The sequence below is a fragment of the Oncorhynchus clarkii genome, chromosome 3 (genome assembly GCF_045791955.1).
Source record: "Oncorhynchus clarkii lewisi isolate Uvic-CL-2024 chromosome 3, UVic_Ocla_1.0, whole genome shotgun sequence".
Taxonomy (NCBI): Eukaryota; Metazoa; Chordata; class Actinopteri; order Salmoniformes; family Salmonidae; genus Oncorhynchus; species Oncorhynchus clarkii.
In genome coordinates this window covers 28,682,541-28,709,034 of record NC_092149.1, presented here as the reverse complement: position 1 = coordinate 28,709,034, position 26,494 = coordinate 28,682,541, and the positions used below count along the sequence as shown (strand labels likewise).

The 26,494-nt window shown below is 43.6% G+C and overlaps 1 protein-coding gene across 10 annotated transcripts in view; it reads right to left on the bottom strand.

Annotated features, from left to right (window-relative positions):
- Positions 1 to 26,494, bottom strand: part of LOC139392495 (myocyte-specific enhancer factor 2D homolog) — a 78,772-nt gene that overhangs the window by 16,777 nt on the left and 35,501 nt on the right. For 6 of the 10 annotated variants that reach the window (XM_071140491.1, XM_071140526.1, XM_071140535.1 and 3 more), the window contains exons 2-6: positions 23,941 to 24,313; positions 21,888 to 22,091; positions 9,084 to 9,221; positions 5,042 to 5,249; positions 2,927 to 2,983 (exon numbers count right to left, since the gene is read on the bottom strand). In XM_071140491.1, the coding sequence (XP_070996592.1) occupies positions 2,927 to 2,983; positions 5,042 to 5,249; positions 9,084 to 9,221; positions 21,888 to 22,091; positions 23,941 to 23,994 (661 nt within the window). In that variant the 5' untranslated portion in view covers positions 23,995 to 24,313. Of the gene's footprint in view, positions 1 to 2,926; positions 2,984 to 5,041; positions 5,250 to 9,083; positions 9,222 to 9,310; positions 9,446 to 21,887; positions 22,092 to 23,940; positions 24,314 to 26,494 lie in introns of all 10 variants that reach the window. The other 4 variants (XM_071140499.1, XM_071140570.1, XM_071140551.1 and 1 more) reach the window with 2 other exon arrangements.

The window sequence follows — 26,494 nt, the reverse complement described above, 5'->3', positions numbered from 1 at the left end:
CCTGTCTAAGGTCAGTTAAGATCATAACTTTATTCTAAGAATGTGAAATGTCAGAATAATAGTAGAGAAAATTATTTATTTCAGCTTTTATTTCTTTCATGACATACCCAGTGGGTCAGACGTTTACATATACACAATTAGTATTTGGTAGCATTGCCTTTAAATTGTTTAACTTGGGTCAAATGTTTTGGGTAGCCTTCCACAAGCTTCCCACAATAAGTTGGGTGAATTCAGTCAGGTTTGTAGGCCTCTTTGCTCACACACGTTTTTCAGTTCTGCCCACAAATCTTCTACAGGATTGAGGTCAGGGCTTTGTGATGGCCACTCCAATACCTTGACTTTGTTGTCCTTAAGCCATTTTGCCACAACTTTGGAAATATGCTTGGGGTCATTGTCCATTTGGAAGACCCATTTGCGACCAAGCTTTAACTTCCTGACTGATGTCTTGAGATGCTGCTTCGATATATCCACATAATTTTCCATCCTCATGATGCCATCCTTTTTGTGAAGTGCACCAGTCCCTCCTACAGCAAATCACCCCCACAACATGATGCTGCCACCCCCGTACTTCAAGGTTGGGATGGTGTTCTTCGGCTTGCAAGCCTCCCCCTTTTTCCTCCAAACATAACAATGGTCATTATGGCCAAACAGTTCTATTTTTGTTTCATCAGACCAGAGGACATTTCTCCAAAAAGTACGATCTTGTCCCCATGTGCAGTTGCAAACCGTAGTCTGGCTTTTTTATGGCGGTTTTTGAGCCGTGGCTTCATCCTTGCTGAGCGGCCTTTCAGGTTATGTCGATATAGGACTCGTTTTACTGTGGAGATAGATAATTTTGTACCCGTTTCCTCCAGCATCTTCACAAGGTCCTTTGCAGTTGTTCTGGGATTGATTTGCACTTTTCGCACCAAAGTACGTTCATCTCTAGAAGACAGAATGCGTCTCCTTCCTGAGCGGTATGACGGCTGCATGGTCCCATGTGGTTTATACTTTCGTACCATTGTTTGTACAGATGAACGCAGTACCTTTGGGCGTTTGGAAATTGCTCCCAAGGATGAACAAGACTTGTGGAGGTCTATATTTTTTTCTGAGGTCTTTCTGATTTCTTTTGATTTTCCCATGATGTCAAGCAAAGAGACAGTGAGTTTGAAGGTAGGCCTTGAAATACATCCACAGATACACCTCCAATTGGCTCAAATTATGTCAATTAGCCTATCAGAAGCTTCTAAAGCCATGACCAAATTTTCTGGAATTTTCCAAGTTGTTTAAAGGCACAGTCAACTTAGTGTATGTAAACTTCTGACCCACTGGAATTGTGATACAGTGAATTATAAGTGAAAGAATCTGTCTGTAAACAATTGTTGGGAAAATGACTTGTGTCATGCACAAAGTAGATGTCCTAACTGACTTGCCAAAACTATAGTTTGTTAACAAGAAAGTTGTGGAGTGGTTGAAAAACCAGTTTTAAATGACTCCAACCTTACTGTATGTAAACTTCTGACTTCAACTGTACGTTCATGTATGTTTCTAAGTGTTTATGTGTTGTATGTATGCATCATCATTTCTGTTTAGTGTGTACCTGTGTGAGTGTGTGTGCTGTGTGAGTGTGTGTGTGTGTTCTCTCTCCCAGGTTCTACTCCTATTACACCCAGTGCCGGGTGTGGGAATCTCAGGAATGCCGGGTGACGTCAATGGTGACATTCCCTGAGCCCAGAGCCTGGTTCTGTGTTCAACAGCTGAGAACGATAGAGCGAGGGGGAGGAGGACGGTACGTGGAGAGAGGAGGGGGAAGAGAGAGAGAGAGAGAGACAGCGGGCTAGCAGGGTGAGTCACTTGAGCTGCGTCTTGGGACCACTGCACTGTTTACTGCACTGGAGGGTTACTGAGACAACCCCAGTTTAGAGAGAGAAAGGCATCGTGACTACTGTGGTCCCTGTTCCATGACTTTGTGACTTGGGTCTGATTCTGAAACTTCAAATATGAGTGTGTCGTACGAGTCTTTCATTGATATCAATGTGAAAGCCAAACCTATGCTCACAAAATGTAAATTAAGATTTGGTGCTTAGTGCCTTAGTCACAAATAGATAAACATATTGTTCTCAATACAATAATACAGTCATTCAGTTTTGGGGAAGATATTGTAGCACAATATCTGATAATACTGTCATCTACCTATGACTGTATGCCGAGAGGAATTAGATTAGAAGTGAGGCTCTGGCCGGTGTCAAAGTCACCTCTGAGGAGATGGCTCTGCCTACAGTTTGAACCAGGGGGATTAGAGTGTGTGTGTGTGTGTGTGTGTGTGTGTGTGTGTGTGTGTGTGTGTGGAAGGGGGGGGACATGGGGGAACAGCTGCGATAGAGGGAGAGAAGGACAGAGAGCAAAAAGGAGAAAGCAGGGTCAGGGGAGACAGACGAAGGGGGGTGGGGAGACGGCGTAGATGCTAGGCCAGAGTGTTCATGTCATTCATGTCTCTCTCTACCCCTCTTGCTCCCTTTTTTCCTCAGTCTTTCATTCTCTCTCGTTCTCTTTCCCATCAACCCCCTGAGCTTTTTACAAGTGGCTTTCCTGTGACCCTCAGCTGTCGCTGGCCAACAGGTGTGTGTGTATGTGTGTGTTTGAGTACATAAGTGTCAGTGTTTGTGGCGGTTGCCATCGACCAGCTATCCTGACATCTTTTTCTCTTCCATCAAACAGTGGAGTCTGTCCCAAAGTGTAATCCATACACCTTTTATGCTTTACTATAACCCACAACTCCCATCACATCAAGGAAAGCCATGAAGGGTAAAAACTAACAAGCTAAAGATCTATTGTCACAGCTACAACAGATAGACGCAGTTCACTGTGTATACAGTATCATCTTATTTGCTAGGTAAAAACTACTCAAACCCAACTAGGTATTTTAGCAGAAGTAGACGTCACTTACGAACTGGGCTCGGGCATCCTTCATTGGAGTTGTTCAGTTCACCTCCTAATAGAGCACCTGTGGAGGTAAGAACAGAAGACGGCGGCCATGTTGAAAAGGACAAGTTGCACATACGAGTGGATGTGAATGGTAACAATTGCTAAGAAAACATGAAGAACATGAACAATGCTGAATCCATAACATTGATGCTGTTCATCGACTACAGCTCAGACTTCAACACCATAGCGCCCGCCAAGCTCGTCACCAAGTTCAGGAACCTGGGACTGAACACCTCCCTAGATCCTGGACTTCCTGACGGGTAAACTTCAGGTGGTAACAATACCTAAGCCACACTGATCCTTAACAGGGGGGCCCCTCAGTGGTGTGTGCTGAGCCCCATCTTGTACTCCCTATTCGCCCCCGACTGTGTCGCCACGCACAACTAACTCCATCATCAAGTTTGCTGATGACACGACGATGGTAGGCCTGATCAGAGACCTGGCAGTGTGGTACCAAGACAACAACCTCTCCCTCAACGTCAGCAAGACCAAGGAGCTGATTGTGGACTACAGGAAACCGGAGTGGGTGCACACCCCGATCCATATCAACGGGGCCGCAGTGGAGAGGGTCAAGAGCTTCAAGTTACTCAGTGTTCACATTACTGAGGACTTAACATGGTCCTCTCACACCAGCAGAGATGTGGGTGAAACAATTTGGCAGAGCCCCTCAGATTCTTAGGAACATTTACAGTTGCACCATTGAGAGCATCCTGTCTGGTATGGCAACTGCACCACCCTCGACAGGAAGGACCTACAGAGGGCGGTGCAGACAGCCAAGTGCATCATTGGGGTTGAGCTCTCAGCAATCCAGGACATACATGCTAGGTGGTGTCTGAGAAAGGCCTGAAAGATTACGAAAGCTTATATCCCCTGGCCATAAGACTGTTCAATGGCTAACAACTACTGCTCCCCCTCACACCTCCCCTGCCGCTAAAATGATTATTGATTTGATCTATTACTACCACTACGCTGCTGCTCATTGATTATTGATTGTCATCACCATTTATCTAGTTTACATGTATATATTACCATTAGTATATTACAATAAATATTTAAATATTCCTGCTACAAGTCACTTTTCAGCCCTGTTTACATGTACACCGAGTATACCAAACATTATGAACACCTTCCTAATATTGAGTTGCACCACTCTGTTTCCTTCAGAACAGCTTCAAGTTGTCAGGGCATGGACTCTACAGGGTGTTGAAAGCGTTCCACAGGGATGCTGACCCATGTTGACTCCAACACTTACCACAGTTGTGTCAAGTTGGCTGGATGTCCTTTTGGTGGTGGACCGTTCTTGATACACACGGGAAACTGTTGAGCGTGAAAAACCCAGCAGCGTTGCAGTTCTTGACACAAACCAGTGTGCCTGGCACTTACCGGACCCCGTTCAAAGGCACTTAAATATTTTGTCTTGCCCGTTCACCCTCTGAATGACACACATACACACTCCGTGTCTCAAGGCTTAAAAATCCTTCTTTAACCTGTCTCCTCGCCTTCATCTACACTGATTGAAGTAGATTTAACAAGTGACATCAATAAGGGATCATAGCCTTCACCAGGATTCACCTGGTCAGTCTGTCAAAGAAAGGGCAGGTGTTCTTAATGTTTTGTATAATGCGCCTATCACGCCTTCATTTACACTCTTGAGCGTGCACACACTCTTGAGCGTACATACACACACACACACACACACACACACACACACACACACACACACACACACACACACACACACACAGTATGCTGCTGCCATACTGTTTACTACTATATTATCATCTATCCTGCTACCAGACACTTTCTCCTAATCCCTGCCTACATGTACAGTACATCTCAAATACTCCAGTATCTCTGCACATGTTGTATTGGCACTGCCCCCGTATATAGCTTCCTCTCTTATTTCTCCTGTTTTTATTTTGTATTATTAGTTACACCATTTTGATAATGCATTTTTTCTAAATTACTGCACTGTTGTGTATGGCTTGCAAGTTAAGCATGTCACTGTACTTGTGCATGTGACAAATAAAACTTGTGATGAAGTCAACCATTAACCACCGTCCACTCTGTTCCTTACCTGCGCTGGCCGGTCGCTGTGGTAACCCCGGAGACCCAGTGTTCCTCTGGAGAGATGGTTGCTGTGGCGACAGCAGGCGGGGGTCTGTGAGGGTGGAGGTGACAAAGGAGGTGGTGACCAGGCCGCCAGAGTTACTGAACTGGAGAGCGTTCTGATTGGACACTGGCACCGTGACGGGCATGGAGAAGGTGGGCTGTGGGACGGCTGACTGGAGAAAAGACAGGAAGAGGAGGGGCTTAGAAATGTAACCGCACGATGGGCACATGTATAATGTTAAAGACACTAACACACACTCTCAGAAGCATGTGCACGCACAAGCACACACACATGATTCGTTACCATGCAAGTGACTTGTGGAAACAAGAAGCTGAAAAAGTGTTTGCTTTCAGATCACATGCAAGGTTATGTGTACATCATAAAAGCTACATGGGATTGTTATTGCATTGGTTATTGGTGACATGTATTATATGACATCTCATGACCCCACATAGTATCTTTAATTGCAGGGAAAATTGAAGAGAAACTATAAAAGTTTTTTATTTTTGCACAGAGCTTGGAAATTTGAGTATCTGATATGTAGCCTCTACCTGAGAAGTTGACTGCTGATTTTCTTAATTTTACCTTGAAGTAAACGTTTACCCTTAAAAATGCATATAACTAGTCACTAAAACGTTCTCTAAAGTATCAAAGACTGCTTTATCAAAGTATAAGAAGTGTAGTTAGCAAATAGCTTTGAAACGGTCCTGAGTCAGCTAAATATTACTAGCCGTGTGACCCAGACCAACACCAGGTCCTAGTCAGAGACAGGACCCAGGCCAGGGTTGTCCACTCTTCTGCCTGTAACCCATTTCACCCTGTTTTCCTCATCATGGCATAAAGCAGGCAGGGCCTCTATATATAGAATATGGGCCAAGCGTGGCCTGGTACTGTATGTGCTGAGTGGGACCCAGTTTAAAAAGAGAGAAAGAAGATGCTCTACTCTGTCCATCATATTGACCTTCCTTCCCGTTAGCCTACAGCGTATTCCACAAGTTTACATCTGGGATGTATGTGCGATGCTATACAGGGGAAGAAAGGAGAGCAGAGGAGACTAAGTTATTTTGGTATTGTGTGTTTTGTAATGTATCTGTCATAATCTGATAAGAGTCCTGTCATTCTTGTGACAAACTATTTGTCAATGTGGCAAGACTGAGTGTAACCTTTTCCTTTCTTTATAGCATTTTAGTAGACTGAGTATTAGTCTTTGTCTGCATTATCCTGTACTAGTGACGAACAACAACAGTGCTAGGTAACATAAAGACAGAAAAGCATCTGGGCTGTCACTAGTGCTGTAGCTCCTCTGCCCCATAAGACCTGCGAGGGTGTCATGTCACGTACACAACTTCACTCAATATGTGGTATATGGCAAGAATGTTCAGGGGACTATGGTGACAAAACCAATCTGACTTGGACTCCACAGTAATAGAGATGTCTCAAATCCCAGAGCAACAGAAACCGAGAGAGAAAGAGGCAGAGAAAGAAAGAAAGTGCAAGTGAGGGTAGGGGAGAGAAGAAAAGAAAAAAAAGAGAAATAAAAGAGAAAGAGAGAGAGAGAAAGCCCAAATGGGTAAGCCTACTGGGCAAGCTGCTGGGCAGGTCTGGCGTCTGGAGAGGTAGTCTACAATATAAGGCAGAAGGTTACAGCACTGCACACTGGCCAGGCAGAGAGGAGGGAGGGATGGATGGATGGGTGGAGGGATGGAAGTGGGGTTAGTGTGATGGGGCAGAGGTGTGGAAACGTGGAGCATACAGCCCTGGGACAGCACTTCCTACATACACTTATCGTACACTCATTAAAATACTGTTTAATACTACACTGATGTACACTAAACTGTGCTGTGCCATTTGGACAGATATCTCTTGGATAACAAGTTATTCAGTGGTATTGCTAAGTTAGGTCAGATAACTACCTGTGGGCATAATTTTAATACTAGAGTAGAGTGACTCATTCATTGTGTCAAGTACATGTCATTATAAAGGCCCTAAAATGAATCATATTGGATAAATAATAGTCTTTAAGCTTTTCCTCGGGCTAAGTGGGTTCATTGACAAATGCATAACAAAAAACAAACCTATTTTCTCAGCGGCGTGCTACATTGGTGTATTTCCTAGATGCGAGAGTATCAGAATGAATTAAACCAATGCCCTACTTTCCTTCCCTCCCTCTTGTCCTAGAAGCCTTTGAAAGTTTTCCTTTCAACTTTTGGGAACGTCTCATCCTATTTGTTAGCAGTGACGGATTAAAACCACAAAAACAACTTTCAAACAACGTTCGGTTGAACTTTAAAGGTCCTTGATATTTGACTACAATGTTGATCTTACCAGTGAATACTCTGTATAATGCAATTAGATCGAATCGTTTCACAAAAATAATGCTCAGCTTTTATCTTAGTATTGTTGGAATACAGGAGGGAAAACAGGTGCTTTAAACATTTCTAAAATAATTTAAAATGACAGAGAAATAAGGAAAATGTGTCTCTTTTTAGTACAAATTTTCTGACAGTCCACAGTCAATTTCAAACTAACAACACATAACATTACAAACAATATTAAGGAACATCTCTTAAATCTGAAAAGCTAAATCAGCTGTGTCACCAATTGGCAAGTTCCAGTCTAGCCTTATAATCCTGTACATGCCTGTAGCCTGCCTAGCCTCCCTATGCTCCCTAGCACTTTCTACTCGACTCCGGGGATTGCAGTACGAGTGGGATTAAGCGTGTATATCCCAGCCCCCTAGCTGTCATGTTGGTAGATTATGATGCTGTTGAGGGAGATTGGTGCTGTATGCTTCCGTTTGCTACAGTAGGCCCTGTGAAAGGTGTGCCGGGCAAGGTGGGGGATGGGGGGCCAAAGCCAGTGCAAGCTTGCTTCCAATCGTCTAGGGTGGGAGCTACACTGTCCAGGGGGTGGCAGATTGAATTCTATTCTTCTTCTTTCTACTCAGAAATGCTTTTAGGAGCTATTTCAGCTCACCACAAACACCAAAGTGTTGGAGATACGGCTTAGGTTAAATGCAGGATAAGTGGTATTCACTGAACTCATTCAATAGAGAGACAAACTTTTTTGCTGAACCGCTGCTTTAATGTAAGTGAGTGGTTGGGTGTGTGATAATATTATCAGTTTTGGAGAACAAAACCTTTCCATCACCATTGAGTTTTTTGTCTTAGTGACAATATCCTGCATAATACAGATTACGCAATACATTGTAGTACATGTTGTATAATACATTCTAAAAAAACAGGGCTTAAGTCAGGGATAGGTGTGTATATCTCCAGTTCAGCTCATCCTGTGAGCAGTAAAGTCCTTCACATTGGCCCGACGGGAACTCGATAGACAAAGTCCCATCCCTCGTGACCAATAGGGAGGCCAGATCAGACAGGAAGCCTGGTTGAAATTGAGTGCTCCTCATTAAACTGACGTTAATGGCATTATTGAGCCCTGGTGGAAAATAATGAATCATAAAAAAATTGGCACCGGAGAGAGGAATAAAAGAGGCAATAAACCGTGGCAGCGTGCCAATTATGAGGCAGCCCTGGAGAGTGTCTGAAAAACACCCTGGAAATGAGGAACAGCCTATCCGAACCTAGATGGCCACACTTTATCTGTAAAACTAACGCCCTTGAAAAGCATGAATCTTGTACGATTCTTCTCACACTAACAATGGGGTGACAATGAAAAATGAGAAGTTTTGCCCCGTTTACCATGGCATCCTCATATGCCACTTTTATGTAGTCTTTATGAAATCTGTTAATAGCTTATGAATGATTCCTGAGACCTGTGACCACTCTCCAATCAGACTGTTGAGCTCCGCGCCCCGACATCCTTGCCCGGGCACACACGATCAGAGGGGGGTTGTGGGTACAGAGGTGGGTGAGAGATGGAGAGGAGTGGGGGGGTGGTGGGGTGCTCTGTGAGTATTTGGGTTGCTGTCTGCAACCGGATCTGGGTAAAATCCAGTCCGGTCTGGTAACACAGCAGTTCTGGTACAGCTCACGGTACTCACTGACAGCCTATAGCTCTGCATCATTTTATCAAACTCCTCGTCAATTTTTTTGTATTTCTCCTCAGTGTGGGGGGTGAGGGAGAAGGGCTCCTCAGGGTCTGGGCTCTCTGAGTCCCGGTGCTCTTTCTTGTTCAGAGCCTTGGTCCGTTCGTTCCCACAACGGAGAGAGGAGAGGAGAGGAGAGAGAGGGAGGTTAGAGAACGTGACGAGAGGACGATGGTACTCACGCCATAGCGCTTGAACAGGATATCCAGGTCCTCGTTCTTGCGGTACTTGTCATCGTTTAACGGGCTTTGGTCGATGGAGTCGTCGCCGTCCGGCTCGGGGCTGTTGCAACCGTTAAAGCCTTTCTTTCGCAACGTCTGAAGCGGTTAGAGGAGGAAGAAGCAGAGGAAGGAGGAAAACATTTCATTTTCATGCACAATTATGTCAACAACACCCATTAACCAGACTGTACCATCATTTAAATTCTAATAATGATAAGGAAAGGAACAGCGATGGCATTCGAACAAAACCAGTAACATCGATCCATTCCAGGAAGGTCAATGTCAATGTTCACAACATCTATGACCGTTTCGAAGCTAACCACCTTTAAAGGTTTACTCTACACAAATCAACAAAGATGTCTGAAATAAGGAGTTATCACTGGACAATGACTAACATTTTCATCCACCCACACACACACACAAGTTCAAAAGTTTGGGGCCAATTAGAAATGTCTGTTTGATGAAAGAAAAGCAATTTTTTTGTCCGTTAAAATAACACAAAAATTATCAGAAATACAGTGTAGACATTGTTAATGTTGTAAATTACTATTGTGGCTGGAAACGACAGATTTTTTATGGAATATCTACAATTGAAGTCGGAAGTTTACATACACCTTAGCCAAATACATTTAAACTCAGTTTTTCGCAATTCCTGACATTTAATCCAAGTCAAAATTCCCTGTCTTAGGTCAGTTAGGATCACAACTTTATTTTAAGAATGTGAAATGCCAGAATAATAGTAGAGAGAATGATTTATTTCAGCTTTTATTTATTTCACCACATTCCCAGTGGGTCAGAAGTTTACATACACTCAATTAGTATTTGGTAGCATTGCCTTTAAATTGTTTAACTTGGGTCAAACGTTTTGGGTAGCCTTCCACAAGCTTCCCACAATAAGTTGGGTGAATTTTGGCCCATTCCTCCTGACGGAGCTGGTGTCACTGAGTCAGGTTTGTAGGCCTCCTTCTGCCCACAAATTTTCTATAGGATTGAGGCCTGGGCTTTGTAACAGTGTTACGTTCCCCAGTTTCTGTGTTTTGGGTTTGTATGTGTTTGGATGTGTATACGTTTCAGGATGGCTTCCTGGATTCCAATCAGCTGATTGGTTGGTCCCATTGCAGATTGGAGCTCTGACCCCGCCCTCTCGTCAAAAGACACAGCTGTCTGCAATTACCAACTCCTTCTCCAGCTTGAAAAGCCAGTGTTCCTTTGTTAGGAGAGAGAACTTCTTGGTATGTGCTGTGTTGGTTAGACAGTTTTTGTAAAGTATTTTGTAGCTGGTCCTGCAGTGGTATGTGTATGCCAAAAGGACTGTGTTTTTGAAATTGAAATGGTTAATTTCCGTTAGTAATTATTCTGTTTTTGTTCCCAGGGGGGAAGGCACCATGGGAGTGTTTAGGCAATAGGCCTGCGGGCATACATATACCCGTAGTATGTTATCTGTCTATGCACACTAGGTAAGACCTGGGTGGGCCACCCCCAGTATTTTGGTTAGCACGCCAAGTGGCTTTAAGAATAAGTAAGTAGTGGGTAGGTAAGGTAGGAGAGGGGGCTCTTTAACTTTTACTTTGGTTCCGTCCAGCCCCTTTCCCCCAAATGACCGTATGAAGGAAGAATATATTCCCTGTAAACGGTAATATTCTCTGCCTCTGTCATTCTTACCCGCACCTACAGTCACCTACACCTCTTTCACTCCATGGGGAGTTGAGTGAAGCAGGGTGTTGCGTTCCCTCTTCCAAGAGGTGTAGGTAACATAATGGGGGCTCATCCGGGATCATTAAACCCACCGGACCCTGCTGCTCTGAGCTCTCTGTGATTGAGGTGTGCTGGTAGGTTGAGTTTGGATGACTTGTTTAGTTACGCGTGTTCAGTAGGCTGCTGTGTACCATGGCTGCCTCTGCAGTCTCCCAGTTTACTGAAGCGCCCTCTGTTGGTGGGGTTGCGTAAATTAGACCTTTGCGCCATAGCTGATTATGGACTCTTCGTCCCTGAGAAAGCCCGAAAGGCTGAGCTTTGGTGCTAGTCAGGGAGGGTTTAGTGAGTACTAATTTTGTCGTTGAAAGATGAGGAGAGGGAGGCATCAGGGAGAGGAGACGGGTAGACCTTCCGATGCCAAGTCTGAGGACGGCGCGGAGGAAGGAGTTGCTCGTACCCCCTTTACATTGCCCCGATAGGACCCTTTATCTTTTGCTTCGGGTCGTTCAGACGGAACTGCAAGGCTAAAGGTGAGGCTGGCCTGTTTGGAAATGGAGCAAAAAGATAGATGGAAAAAAAAAATACATGAAAATACATTGAAAATCGACAAGGAGGTGAGGATCCGACAACTGGAGCTAGACGCTGGCTCCAGTGCGATTTCACAACCTGCCCATCATCAAGCCCACTTCGATGTGAGTAAAAATATTGCTTTAGTCCCTCCATTCCGGGAGTCGGAAGTTGATTACTATTTCTCTGCGTTTGAGCGTGTGGCCGTTGCGCTGCATTGGCCACTCGAGGTTTGACTGCTCCTGTTGCAATGTAAATTGTCTGGGAAAGCCCAGGAAGTAGTAGCTGCTCTCTCCCTGGAAGACAGTTTACAGTGTGATATAGTTAAAACAACCGTGTTGCATGCTTATGAGTTGGTGCCTGAAGCTTGTAGGCAGCGCTTCAGGAACCACAAAAAACCCTCTCACCGTAAGTTTGTTGAGTTTGCTAGGGACAAAGAGACTGTTTTAATCGCTGGTGTTCTCCAATACCATGACTTTGTCCTTAAGCCATTTTGCCACAACTTTGGATGTATGATTGGGGTCATTGTCCATTTGGAAGACCCATTTGCAACCAAGCTTTAAATTCCTGACTGATGTCTTGCTTCAAAATATCCACATTTTCCTTCCTCATAATGCCACCCTTTTTGTGAAGTGCACCAGTCCCTCCTGCAGCAAAGCACCCCCACAACATGATGCTGCCACCCCACAACATGATGCTGCCACCCCCGTGCTTCACGGTTGGGATGATGTTCTTTGGCTTGCAAGCCTCCCCCTTTTTTCCTCCAAACATAACAATGGTCATTATGGCCAAACAGTTCTATTTTTGTTTAATCAGACCAGAGGACATTTCCCCAAAAGGTACGATCTTTGTCCCCATGTACAGTTGCAAACCGTAGTCTGGTTTCTTTATGGTGGTTTTGGAGCAGTGGCATTTTCCTTGCTGAGCGGCCTTTCAGGTTATGCCAATATAGGACTTGTTTTACTGTGGATATAGATACTTTTGTATCTGTTTCCTCCAGCATCTTCACAAGGTCCTTTGCGGTTGTTCTGGGATTGATTTGCACTTTTTTTACGTTCATCTCTAGGAGACAGAACGCGTCTCCTTCCTGAGCGGCATGGCGGCTGCGTGGTCCCATGGTGTTTATACTTGCGTACTATTGTTTGTACGGATGAACGTGGTACCTTCAGGCATTTGGAAATTTCTCCCAAGGAGGAACCAGACTTGTGGAGGTCTACAATTTTTTCCTGAGGTCTTGGCTGATTTATTTTGATTTTCCCATGATGTCAAGCAAAGAGGCACTGAGTTTGAAGGTAGGCCTTGAAATACATCCACAGATACACCTCCAATTGACTCAAATTATGTCAATTAGCCTATCAGAAGCTTCTAAAGCCATGACATAATTTTCTGGAGTTTTCCAAGCTGTTTAAAGTCAGTCAACTTACTGTATGTAAACTTCTGACCCACTGGAATTGTGACACAGTGAAATAAGCTGTCTGTAAACACTTGTTGGAAAAATGACTTGTCATGCACAGACTAGATGTCTTAATTAACCAACTTGCCAAACTATAGTTGGTTAACAAGACATTTGTGGAGTGGTTAAAAAACGAGTTTTAATGACTCCAACCTACGTTTATGTAAACTTCAACTGTACGTAGGCATACCAAGGCCCATTTTCAGCAACCATCACTCTTGTGTTCCAATGGCACGTTTTGTTAGCTAATCCAAGTTTATCATTTTAAAAGGTGAATTGATCATTAGAAAACCCTTTTGCAATTATGTTAACACAGCTGAAAACTGTTGTTCTGATTTTAAAGAAGCAATACAACTGGCCTTCTTTAGACTAGTTGAGTATCTGGAGCATCAGCATTTGTGCATTCGATTACAGGCTCAAAAGGGCCAGAAACAAAAACCTTCCTTCTGAAACTCGTCACTCTATTCTTGTTCTGAGAAATTAAGGCTATTCCGTGTGAGAAATTGCCAAGAAACTGAAGATCTCGTACAACGCTGTGTACTACTCACTTCACAGAACAGCGCAAACTGGCTCTAACCAGAATAGAAAGATGAGTGGGAGGCCCCAGGGCACAACTGAGCAGGAGGACCAGTGCATTAGTGTCTAGTTTGAGAAACCGACGCCTCACAAGTCCCCAACTGGCAACTTCATTAAATAGTACCCGCAAAACACAAGTCTCAACGTCAACAGTGAAGAGGCTACTCCTGGATTCTGGCCTTCTAGACAGAGTTCCTCTGTCCAGTAACTGTTCTTTTGCCCATCTTAATATTTTATTTTTATTGGCCAGTCTGAGATATGGCTTTCTCTTTGCAACTATGCCTAGAAGGCCAGCATCCCGGAGTCGCCTCATCACTGTTGATGTTGAGACTAGTGTTTTGCGGATACTATTTGTCAAGGCAAAGGGTGGCTACTTTGAAGAATCTTAAATCTATTTTTGATTTGTTTAACACTTAATTTTGTATGTTATTTCATAGTTTGTCTTCACTATTATTCTACAATGTACAAAATAGTAAAAATAGAGATAAACCCTGGAATGAGTAGGAATCCAAACTTTTGACTGGTACTGTATATAGTAGTAGTATGGCGCTCCTGGAGCAAATTAAGGTTAAGTGCCTTGTTTAAGGGCACATCAACATATTTTTTTCCTCTGTCGGCTCGGATATTCGAGCACCTCTAAATTGGTGTGAAGCGGCACGCCAACAAAAGCCATTGAGCAAAGGTAAAGGGTAGGGGGTGAAACAGAAGCACACCGCGGTGTTAGCCAGCCAGAGAGTTGGGCAGTCAGGCCATTTCAGCTCGAAATGCACAGTGGAAAGGGTCTTATTTTGACATGATTCTGGAAACAAGCTTAACTGTAAGTAGCTTTTCCAGTGGGATCTGGACCAAACAGCAAACTAGATCCTGACACTAGCAAAATGGATTCCAACCTAGTGTCACAAATTCTTCCACATGACAGATGTACTATTCAGTTCTATTGTATATGGAAAAGGGGAATATGTATTTAAGTAAAGCAACATAAATAAATGGGTATCTACAGTATTGCGTGGCAGAGAGATGACTGTATTATCCACCATACAGTGAGTGCTGCCTGATGGAGATTTGATTAGTAGATAAGTGGATGTTCTCTAGGACACCCACTAGGGACCATCACTGTTCTCTGTGTAGTGAGGATGACTCAATAACATGAAATTCAATGCCAAGCTGAGAGGTAGAGAATAAAAGACGTAAAAAGACTAATGCAGTCATTAGCTAACCAACTGTGAAGTTAAATCCAGGTTTAGTGAGCTAAACCCCCCAATACAGATCAAATTCACTCTAAATATTATCATCCATAATGTATACTGTGATATCCATAATATATATATATATATTATTACACACAGTGTGAAATGCATTCCACCCACAGAGATGATTCTTTCATCTGTACCCGGTTTCTCTGTTCAGGTATATCAATTAAAATCAGTGCACTGATCAAATTAGACACTAGAACTTCCTGACACTGTTTAGCCTCCATGCGGTTTATTCTGCACTGTTCATAGAAAACATGATCCGTGTGTCTGTGCTGACCTAAAAAACTAAAAACTGACAATGACAACATCCGACAAAAGTCTGTGCGGGGACGTGGTAGAGTCATGGACATATGCAGCCGACTGTCAACAAAAACAAAATCGCTACATACAAACCTGCCCTGACAATAGGACATGGCAGTCCTATATAATGGTACACACACACACACACACACACACACACACACACACACACACGCAGAAGTCGGTCAGCTGATCAGCTTGTTTCAGTCAGCTCCATCTGTTCACCGGTCCCTCCGCACCTCTTCCCCGCTGGCACACTCTTTCAAGTGCTGCCCTCTATTGTGTTGCCAGGGTAAGATTCCCCTGCAGAGCAGCACACAGTCTGACTGGCTGGGCTGTGAGCTTCCCTGCCCCTCCCCCTCTGGCACTCTCGTCCTATCCCCTGCTCTCTCTTTCATTCTCTCGCGGTCGCTCGGGCCTGGTCTTTCTCTCTCCAGCTGTATCTCTCGCTTTCCTTCACCTTTCACCCTCTTCACTTTCACTCTATCCATTTATATTCATCTCTTTCTCCATCTTTTTCTCTCAGGATCTAATAATCGATCCATACAGTCCTCTCACGTCACCCTCCTACATGTTCTCCTGCACTGCTCTCCTTTATCCTCTTATCCGGGCTTCATTTCTCCTCCATCTCCCGTCTATCCATCTCTCACTTCTGTCTTCTTTTGACCCCTTCCTCTCTTGACCTATTCCCACAGCTTCTCATCCTACTTTTTGCTCTCAAAATGCCATCCATCTCTCCTTTTCTCCAATTCTACCTTCTCTCTTTAGAATGGAAGTATGTGGTGAGCAGTACGGGCCGGGGCCCAGGACCACAAAGGCAGAAGGTAATGTCACGTCCCTTTTGCAGTTGCCTGCATTCAGGTACATTGTGCCATTACCACAATGGCCAGCGGTGGGTGTTATTACTTATACATGTGGTTAATGGACCCCCTCTATCACACCATCTCAGGAGGGGCCGATGTCTTGCTTCCTCACGGAGTACAGAGATAGCGGACCATGCCCTCATTGGATATGGATGGTCTGGAATCTGCCGGATGACAGTGTACTTATCCCTACGAGGAGGCCCATATGATCTGTATCACAGACCAAGCAATCGTATTCTGTTGTATTTTTAAATTTATTTTACTAGGCAAGTCAGTTAAGAACAAATTCTTATTTTCAATGACAGCCTAGGAACAGTGGGTTAACTGCCTTGTTCAGGGGCCGAACGACAGATTTTTACCTTGTCAGCTCGGTCATTCGATCTGTAACCTTTCGGTTACTAGTCCAACGCTCTAACCACTAGGCTACCTGCCGCCCCATTTAACAGTCTGTCTAAAATGGGAATAATGCTGCTCTTTAAAAAAATTGAGATTCATTTTAACTTAGGCATCACATCACACCATTTATTTAGCTTGCCGTGATGAATAAATAAATGCGGCTTTCATTTGCTCTTAAATAATCAATCATGCCCCATTAATGTTCCTGGCAGTAACAACAACAAACATGATGCAGACTAAGTGCCTGTTTAACAAAAAACTGAATCTGATTAGATGCCATTTACCATCACACCCTGATGCATCACAATAAAACCTATTACCGTCTCCATGGCGATCAAGTCACCTCCATGACCTTTGGAGGTGACTTGATAAGGAGAAGCCCCCATTGACCCTGTCCTGTCCCGATTAGGATATTTGAATATGACAGGTCTTAGGGCACGTCCCAGGAATTTGGCTGATGTGGCAAAACGGGATTATTCTGAGGGAGGCCTGCCTCATGAGGAACCATCAGCGTCATGATAGGACAGTTCCGAAGGGCCCTGGCCTCTACCCAGAACTCTTTTTGGTGTTGGGCCTCCATATTGAAAAGTGATGGGCAATTATATGTTCTAATTAGAATCAATTACTTATGGGGAATCTTGTCAAGTGCTGTTTTGTGGTGCGTGTCATGAGGAGCTCCTCTCACCGTGACCTTGAATCAGGGCAGTGACAAAAGTCTTTAAACCATGCTATGGTAAGATCTTCCTCTTTGAGCTGCTTTAGAAAAAGGGCATCCCCTCCTCTTCTTCCTCTCTCCTCTCCCTGGATTTGATTTGATTCATCTCCCTCCTCATTCAGAGCTCATTCTCCATCACTTTTCCTTCCCTCGCCCCTGATTGGGATCTGCAGTGAAGCGGATTAACACGTTCTGGCAGGAGAGGCAGGCTGCCCACACACACACACTGCACGTGCAGCACAGAGAGAAGCTGTGTATGTACATATGCATCACCTCCCAGCTGTGTACTAGAGTGAAGGAATGCCCAACTGTATGAAGAAAATTGTGTGTGTACATACAGTACCTGTCAAATGTTTGGACACAACTCATTCCAGTGTTTTTCTTTATTTTTACCATTTTCTACATTGTAGAATAATAGTGAAGACATCAAAACTGAAATAACACATATGGAATAAGGTAGTAACCAAAATGTTAAACAAATCAAAATATATTTTAGATTCTTCAAAGTAGCCAGCCTTTGCCTTGATGACAGCCTTGCACACACTTGGCATTCTCTCAACCAGCTTCACCTGTAATGCTTTTCCAACAGTCTTGAAGGAGTTCCCACATTGTTGGCTGCTTTTCCTTTACACTGCGGTCCAAATCAACCCAAACCATCTCAATTGGGTTTGGGTAGGGTGATTGTAGAGGCCAGGTCATCTGATGCAGCACTCAATCACTCTCCTTCTTGTCAGAGCAGCTCACAGATCACTGCACCTGTACATAGCCCATCTGTAAACAGCCCATCTATCTACCTCATCCCCATACTGTATTTATTTATTCATCTTGCTCCTTTGCACCCCAGTATCTCTACTTGCACATTCATCTTCTGCACATCTACCATTCCAGTGTTTAATTGCTATATCGTAAATTACTTCACCACCATGGCCTATTTACTCCCTCATCTTACCTCATTTGCACTCACCCGTATATAGACTTTTTTGTTAGATTTTTTCTACTGTATTATCGACTGTATGTTTTGTTTATTCCATGTGTAACTCTGTGTTGTATGTGTTGAATTGCTACGCTTTATCTTGGCCAGGTCGCAGTTGCAAATGAGAACTTGTTCTCAACTAGCCTACCTGGTTAAATAAAAGTGAAATAAAATAAATAAAAATAGTCCTTACACAGCCTTGTCCCAACACAACTGATTGGCTCAAATGCATTAACTTTTTATGGCTGCAGGGGCAGTATTGAGTAGCTTGGATGAAAACGTGCCCATTGTAAACGGCCAGCTCTTCAGTCTCAGTTGCTAATATATGCATATTATTATTAGTATTGGATAGAAAACACTAAAGTTTCCAAAACTGTCAAAATATTGTCTGTGAGTATAACAGAACTGATATTGCAGGCGAAACCCTGAGGAAAATCAAAACAGGAAGTGGCTTCTATTTTGAAAACTCCATGTTCCATAGCCTCCCTTTGCTGGTTTTAAAGGGATATGAACCAGATTCCTTTTCCTATCGCTTCCTCAAGGTGTCAACAGTCTTCAGACATAGTTTCAGGCTTTTATTTTGAAAAATTAGCCAGAACGATAACATCGCGTCAAGTGGTTTTGCTCACGCAACAGAGTTTGGATAGGTATTGCTTTTCCCTCTCCTACTGTGAAAGACATTTGCGGTTGATTTATTATCGATTTATATATTTTAAAAACAACCTGAGGATTGATTATAAAAAACGTTTGACATGTTTCTGTGGACATTATGGAAACTATTTGGAATTTTCGTCTGCGTTGTCGTGACCGCTCTTTCCTGTGGTACATAACACGGCAAACAAACGGAGGTATTTTGGATATAAAAATAACCTTTATGGAACAAAAGGAACATTTGTTGTGTAACTGGGAGTCTCGTGAGTGAAAACATGCGAAGATCAAAGGTAAACGATTAATTTGATTGCTTTTCTGATTTTCGTGACCAAGCTACCCGATGCTAAGTGTACTTAATGTTTTGTCGTGCGATCGATAAATTTACACACGCTTGGATTGCTTTCGCTGTAAAGCATAATTTCAAAATCTGACACGACAGGTGGATTAACTAAAGGCTAAACTGCGTTTTCCTATATTGCACTTGTGATTTCATGAATATAAATATTTATAGTAATATTTATTGAATGTAGCGCTATGCTATTCAGCGGTTATTGATGACACTTATCCCGTTAGTGGGATTGCAGCCATAACAAGTTAAGAAATGCGAAAAATTGACTTAACAAGGCACACCTGTTAATTGAAATACATTCCAGGTGACTACTTCATGAAGGTGGTTGAGAGAATGCCAAGAGGTCATCAAGGCAAAGGGTGGCTACTTTAAAGAATCTAAAATCTAAATATATTTTAATTTGTTGAACACTTTTGGTTACTACATGATTCCATATGTGTTATTTTAGTGTTGATGTGTTCACTATGATTCTACAATGTAGAAATAAAGAAAAACCCTTGAATGAGTAGGTGTCCAAACTTTTGACTGGTACTGTATGTAGCTGCACATTTCAGTGTTAGTACAAGTGCTTTTGAGCATTGGGTCAGTATATTTGTGTGTTTGTATATTAATGTTCTGTATATTTATGTGTGTGTATATTAATGTACTGTGTGTGTGTGTGTGCATGTGTGAGTAGGGTACATAATAAGCATAACGTATGACTAAGTGTGTGTGCGTGACTGCATCCAACTCCATAATTCATACACCAAAGCACTTGCTTGGAGGGAGGCAGAGCGGCAAATGGACACATTTTGTGCCCATCCGCTCCACCCCTCTCCTCTGTCTTTCTCCTCCTCTTTCCCCACTCACCAGTGCCAAGAGATTCATCTCAACTCTGCCCCTCTCCCTCGCTACACAATACAGATCAAACTAAACAAGCTAGAAGGAGCCTCTCGGTCTGAGGAATGGCAGTAGAACAGTGGTTCTCCTCTGGGCCTGAGGCTTGCTGAAGGAGATGGAGATGCATGGGGGAACCCTCATATGGATTCAGGCAGTGACACACTCCCGCGCCGAGGCATCTGGCCTGAATATTGTATGAGGCATTCTCACGGGCCACTGCAGAGCGGGCGCATGCACACAAACATGAAGGCTTACACACAAATACAGGCAGACACAGACACACACACACACAGCCAGTGGAGCTTAAGCTAATGTGGCCCGGAGCGGCCCAAATCCCTGCCACAGCACACACACTTAAGAGCCATCTGCAACTGGAGCTCCATGTAGCTCTCCCACTGAAAGCCCTCACCTCTGCCATCCACAGACAGAAAGACATAGGAGACAGAGGAGAGAGAAACAGCGAGAGAGACACTCTGAATGCGATCTCAGTTATTCCACGTGGTAATGGACAGCTGCAACGGCTGTACCAAGAATTTCATGATCCAGTGACATGGTCTTTATAGAGCGAAAAGGCTTCACTGTATATGAATTATAAGTGGCAAGTTAATATTTAAATAGCCAGTTAAAATGTATCTGCCCATTTTTATGAATCCATGAAAACACCTGCGTGTATAAAAGGGTCAAGGCAGATAAATGATACCGCACATCCATGTTGGTGGAAAAAAGATACCACTTGAGGGCTCATTCGCTCAATGTAACCTCATTCACATTCCCTATCTAGAAACTCTCTCTATGCTCCTCCTCCTTTGTACAACCCTCCATTTTGTGATAGCATGGTTTCATGGGGACCGGAGGCTTTTTGTTGGAGTGGCCTTGGAGCCCCGGCCAAGGCTAGGGGGTGGTGACAGCAGGTCCAGCTGTCCCTACCTCTGCCCTCCCGCCATGATCCCAGGCACCAGGCAGCCGGCCAGGCCTGGATGGATACTGGAACAGGCCCCACACAAGCCTGTAATCTGGCCACAGCACACTGGTGTACATTTAAGGCCTTCTAGAGCCAGCCTATGTTAGCTAGGGGCGGCCATGCTAGGCTAACTGCCCTCTCAGTCTCTCTTGATCTGTTTCCTTCTTGGTCTCTCTGAGGTAATCTCATGGAAGTTACTGTACCTGCCCTCTCACTAGACATTTGCTTTAAGAGGAATTAAGGCTTGTAGCTTGTGTTTATATTTGTCTACTCTGGCTATGACAAACACATCCAAACAACTCTGGATTCAACCAAAGATTCAGAGAAAAGCACACACAAAAAATAAAAGCGATCTTGAATACTCTAAAAAAGAAAAGAGAAAGAAATAAACATCCCTTTCTCTCGCTACATAAATAAAGACCTGATGGAGCTGATGGCTTTGGATTGAAAGCGCTCATCCAGACCAGAGTGGTGGTAGTCAAAAATAAAACTGCTCTTGATATCAAGAAAACATAACACCAGGTCACGTGGGCCTGCTTTCAAATATAAATCATGAACAGAAATATTGCCTACTTAATTTGTTAAAAATATATAATACAAAATAAAACAATCAACAGGTTATAGGCAAACCCTAAAATAAAGTGTTATCAAATGTAAACTACCTTCTAAACAAGCATATTATGACCATATTACGACCAAATTACAACTATTACAACCACGGATATTAAAACAAAATGAAACACAGCGAGCCATTTCATTACTGCCTCTCCACCATGGCACTGTACTAAAATACCATATTGTAACACCTCTCCCCTCCCCCTCAGAACACACAACCACCCTGTTCACTCTCTCCTGCAGGGACTACACAGTAACTCCTCCTCCTCCTCCTCTCTCCCTCCTCCATTACCTCCATGATGTCGACGTTGGTACGGCTCTCGTGGGGCTCATTGTACTCGGTGTATTTGAGCAGGACCTTGTCCATGTCGGTGCTGGCGTACTGGAACAGCTTGTTGGAGTGGTTGAAGATGATGAGGGCGATCTCACAGTCGCACAGCACACTCAGCTCGTACGCCTTCTTCATCAGACCAAACTTCCTCTTGGTGAACGTCACCTGTGAGGGGAGGGATGGTGCGGGTATATTGGGGGGTATATTAGAGGGTGGTAGGGAAGGGATGTTGTGGGGGGGGGGGGGGGGTATTGGGAGGGAGAAGGGGATATTTGGCATAGAAGGAAAAAGGAAGAACAATAACATTAGCGATACTGTAAAAGTGAAGGAATTTGTAGTAATAATTGGTTAAATGTAATAAAAGTGGGAGGGACTATATCAATAACAGTAAATAATAGTCTCTTAGAGAACAGCCACTGTGTGAACAAACAACACATTACAGACAGCTAATTAAAGGTGACAACCGGGATGAGGTCCTGCAGTGTGTTGTGGTTGTGTTTAATACCACTCCCTTGGTTTTGAGGCATTTATGCAATGGGGGAATTTGAGTTTGTTTGTTTTGCTGTAGACAGGATCAGAGAGGAGTGCGAGGAAGCAGACGCACGGAAAGGAACCACACAGGCAAATTCTACAGCTGCCATGTGAGACCTTCAATTGCTCGCTCTCTCTTTCTCGCTCTTCCATCTCCCCTCTCTCTCTATAATTGCTTGAGCACCCCCATGTTACACTGATGCCTCTCTATGGGGCAGGAGCCAGCTTGTGCTCTCCTTGTCCTCCCCACGGTCTCCGTCTCCCTCTCTCACTGTCTCCGTCTCTCTCATTTCCTCGCCCTCATTTCCTTTTCTCTCCCTTTTCCTCTCTGTGTCGTTCTTGCTCACTCATTGCTTCCCGCTGCCACAAATCAAATTATATCGGGGTCGTATCCATGGGCAACCGCCTACCACCCCCTCCCTCAAACCCCATCACACACACTCCCACAATCAACTCCACACACACACACACACACACACACACCAGAACATAGAAAAACAAGGGGAAGAAAGTTCAGCGAGGACAATGGCAAGCCAGGCTCACAGAGCTGATAAACAATACTATTACAATGACTCTCATAACCAATTATAAGACGGTTTATCACGAATAGAAATGCTCTGATTTGTCGGAGGCGTGAGGTACACAGAGTCTTCGACAATAATTAGTCTTGATCCTTCCTTCGACATGAATGCCAAGATAAACAAGCTGAACATAACTGACATTAAGAATAGAATTTCAAGTAACCAATGGCAACGAACGACAGAACAAGACATCCGCCATGAGAGGGATGAGTTGTTTCATGGCCGTGTCCTGATGAGTGCGGTTGTGTGGCGAGGAGAGGAGGAAGCCACAGTGACAACCACAACCTCCCCAGCTGCTCTACTTTCTGCACCTGCAATGTTTCATGAGTGTTCATGGTCTCTGTAGCATTCGGCGTTCAGTTAATAATCCATTACTATGTAAAGTATTTGTGGTTCTCACGCTCTCTTTTCACAACATGTATTTCACATGCTGTTGAATTTCCGTCAGAGTCTATAGCCTTGGGGACAGGGCCAATCCATTAGTGCTAATGACAGTATTTTGTGATCAACACCTAGTAGGATGATGGTTCACCAATATTTCTATCAACTTTTTATGAATCAACATAATGCTTGAATGCCTGAAGCATTTTGAGTATCTGTGTGCTGCTCTATGAAAATGGGCACCTATAAAGAAATACAAAAAGCTTAAGATGACTTCAGGACCTCGATCCACCTAGTGTCTAAAACACTCAGGTTCTACTCAGCCAGGGACATTTTGGGGATGGCAGACGCATCACATCCATTACTCAATAAGCTCAAATGAACCAAAGCCCATTAACCAGTAAATCATTTTTAGAAGGATCATTTAACCTGTCATCGTCTTGGAAAAATATTGGTGTAGTCATAGGCATGATAGAGTTCTAAGATACAAATAAACATTATGCACACACACACACACACACCTGTCTGTTCCGTTCGTCTGTGATCCTCTGTATTTGGATCTTTTTCCTTCCCATGGTTCCGGTCTGGCGGTGGGAGGGGCAGGGGGCGTGGCGGGGTCGGAGGGCACGGCTGTCCTGTGGAGGTGGTTGGTGGGCACTGTTGCCGACTAGGCGCTTGGCTGTCGCACTCTTTCTCGTACACACTCTCTCTATCTCCCTCTGCTCCACCTGTCTATGGCAGCTGGTCTAGGAGCTCTTACCCCTGCAGGAAATAAGGAAGAAGAATGGGACCACGTGGCGGGGCCTTCAGATCATGGTCTGTACAGCAGGCAGGTCATCCACTGGTCCTCTGAATTAGGATCCTCTTCCCCTCTTTACTGCAGGTGTGTTACTCCTGGAAAACAGAGCATCGTATCAGTATGACATTCGGGAGAGGTAGAGGTATCGTTCATGTACCATTCCTGCCAACATCCTTCAGAATCAACAATTGTCTTAGCCTTTTAACCTCCACAGTACTCGACAGAGAAACCAAAGCGATGCATTTAAGTCAGGGTTCCTTTCGGACAAATTAGAAGCACACTTGCACACTTGAAAGAGCAGCCGCAGCAGCAGCGGGGGGAACTGAAGGATGGAGAACCCTTCTCTTGGGGTTAGTGTTTCCATGGGGGCAAGTGTGCCCCTCAGGGGGGCCACAGGGAGAGAGGCTGTGCTGTGTCAGCTTTATTAGAGGCATCACCGCCACATAACTGATCTGTTGGTTGCCCGCCTCAACTCCCTGCCTGCCCGACCTGATACGCTGCATGTGATTCCCAATCGAAGGCAGAGCCCGGCCCCATGGCCCAGTGAGAATGCTCGCCATGTGTGGGCGGGACGCTAGTGCTCAGAGCTTCTGTTGCGTTTTGAAGTAGGCTCTTGGATTCTGTCACTGAACCAGTAATGTTATCATTACCACTAGGTTTTGTTATCTAAACTGTGGTAATTTGGCACCATTCCATGTTAGATAACACAGTGTTCCTTTAATATAATGAAAATAAGTGTATTTAAAAATAAATATTTAATTGAAGACAGAAACATCAAGGTTAAATCTGGCAGTTGAATTAATAACAAAGCTGGCCACCCCATCTCTGTTTTGGTAAAAGGCTGAGGGAAGGGACTGGATAAATGTAACCACTCTCAAATTCTGAGAAAGAGCTATGGACCGACCATCTATAAGAATCTAAATGATCGTTTTAACTATGTTTTGAGGCTATATAGTGTTTGTTTATATGTATAATGTTTACAAACATTGGAGTAAAAACAAGCTTTTATTTTGGGTTCTGATGGGGTGTGACTAACTAAGCTCATAAGGCATTTCGAAAGTTATATTCTTTTAAGAATCATTAGGTAAATATCATTGTTTTAATTAGTTCAAGTTCAAGTGGGTGCAGCAACTGCAGATTGCCCCTTTAACTAAACATTTTTTGCAATGTATAGCAATTTCTAACAACAAAAAGAAAGAGGGCAAATGAGAAAGTGCAGAGTACATGTGTGCATATGAATTCATGAATGAATGAATGAACGAACGAGCAGACAGCAACCCAGGAATGGCAACAGAAGCATGGACCATTTTAATTAAGCCCCACTACTACTACTATTTGTGGTTCAGCCTTAAAAATAGCTCTCTATATATACATCCAGACTGTGTACTGTTCACACACACCCGCATGACAGTGGGAGCCAAGACATTGCATTAGAGTGAGTGCATCTGGAAAGCCTTGAGTGCAGTTTCAACACTACATCACCCACATTGTTTACCTGAGAGAATAGTAAAACCACCCCCTGATTAATGCCTGCTCTGCTACCATTACCATAAAAAACAAAACAATGATGTGACAGAACGGGTTCTGTGTGTCGGTGTGTGCAGGTACCACACATTTTCTTTTAGTTGAATCAATTGCCTTCACTATGGCAATGCGTTCTCCATGAATTATGCACTACGTATTTGGCTTGGAGGCAGGACAATAGGAGAAGTCTGAGGAAAGGGTGTTATGCATGTCATAATTGTTCTCTTAAAAATAAAGCCCTAACAAAATAAATAGAGGTATCTCCAGGGTCCCGTTTTACATGGAAAATATGGAGGGTGTTGTATTAGGGCATTTCCGTGGCAATGGAATTACGCTTTTTCACTTTGGCATACATTTTCAACAAAAACAATTGATTTCAAAGTTTAACAAAGCATATAAAACTCAATGCACAAGGACTACTTTGAACAATTTACACGGAACATTTCACAAAAACGCATTTACTAGAAGAACTGTGCAGATGCAAAGTTTGGTAATATAATTACTGTAAAATCTCCCTCAGTTTGTTAAGCGACCACATTTTAGAAAAAAGTCAATATCTGCTCAAATTAAGATTAAAATATATCTGCAGAAAGAACATTCAACACCTTTAGTTTGAAAAATAATATTTTGGTTATTGAACTACAGTAGGTGAAGTGAATTTACATCTGGTAACAGAGTTACGGTAACAGAATTACATCATGAGTCCCTGATCTGTACTATATAGAAATGCATAATTATGGCTATGAATATAA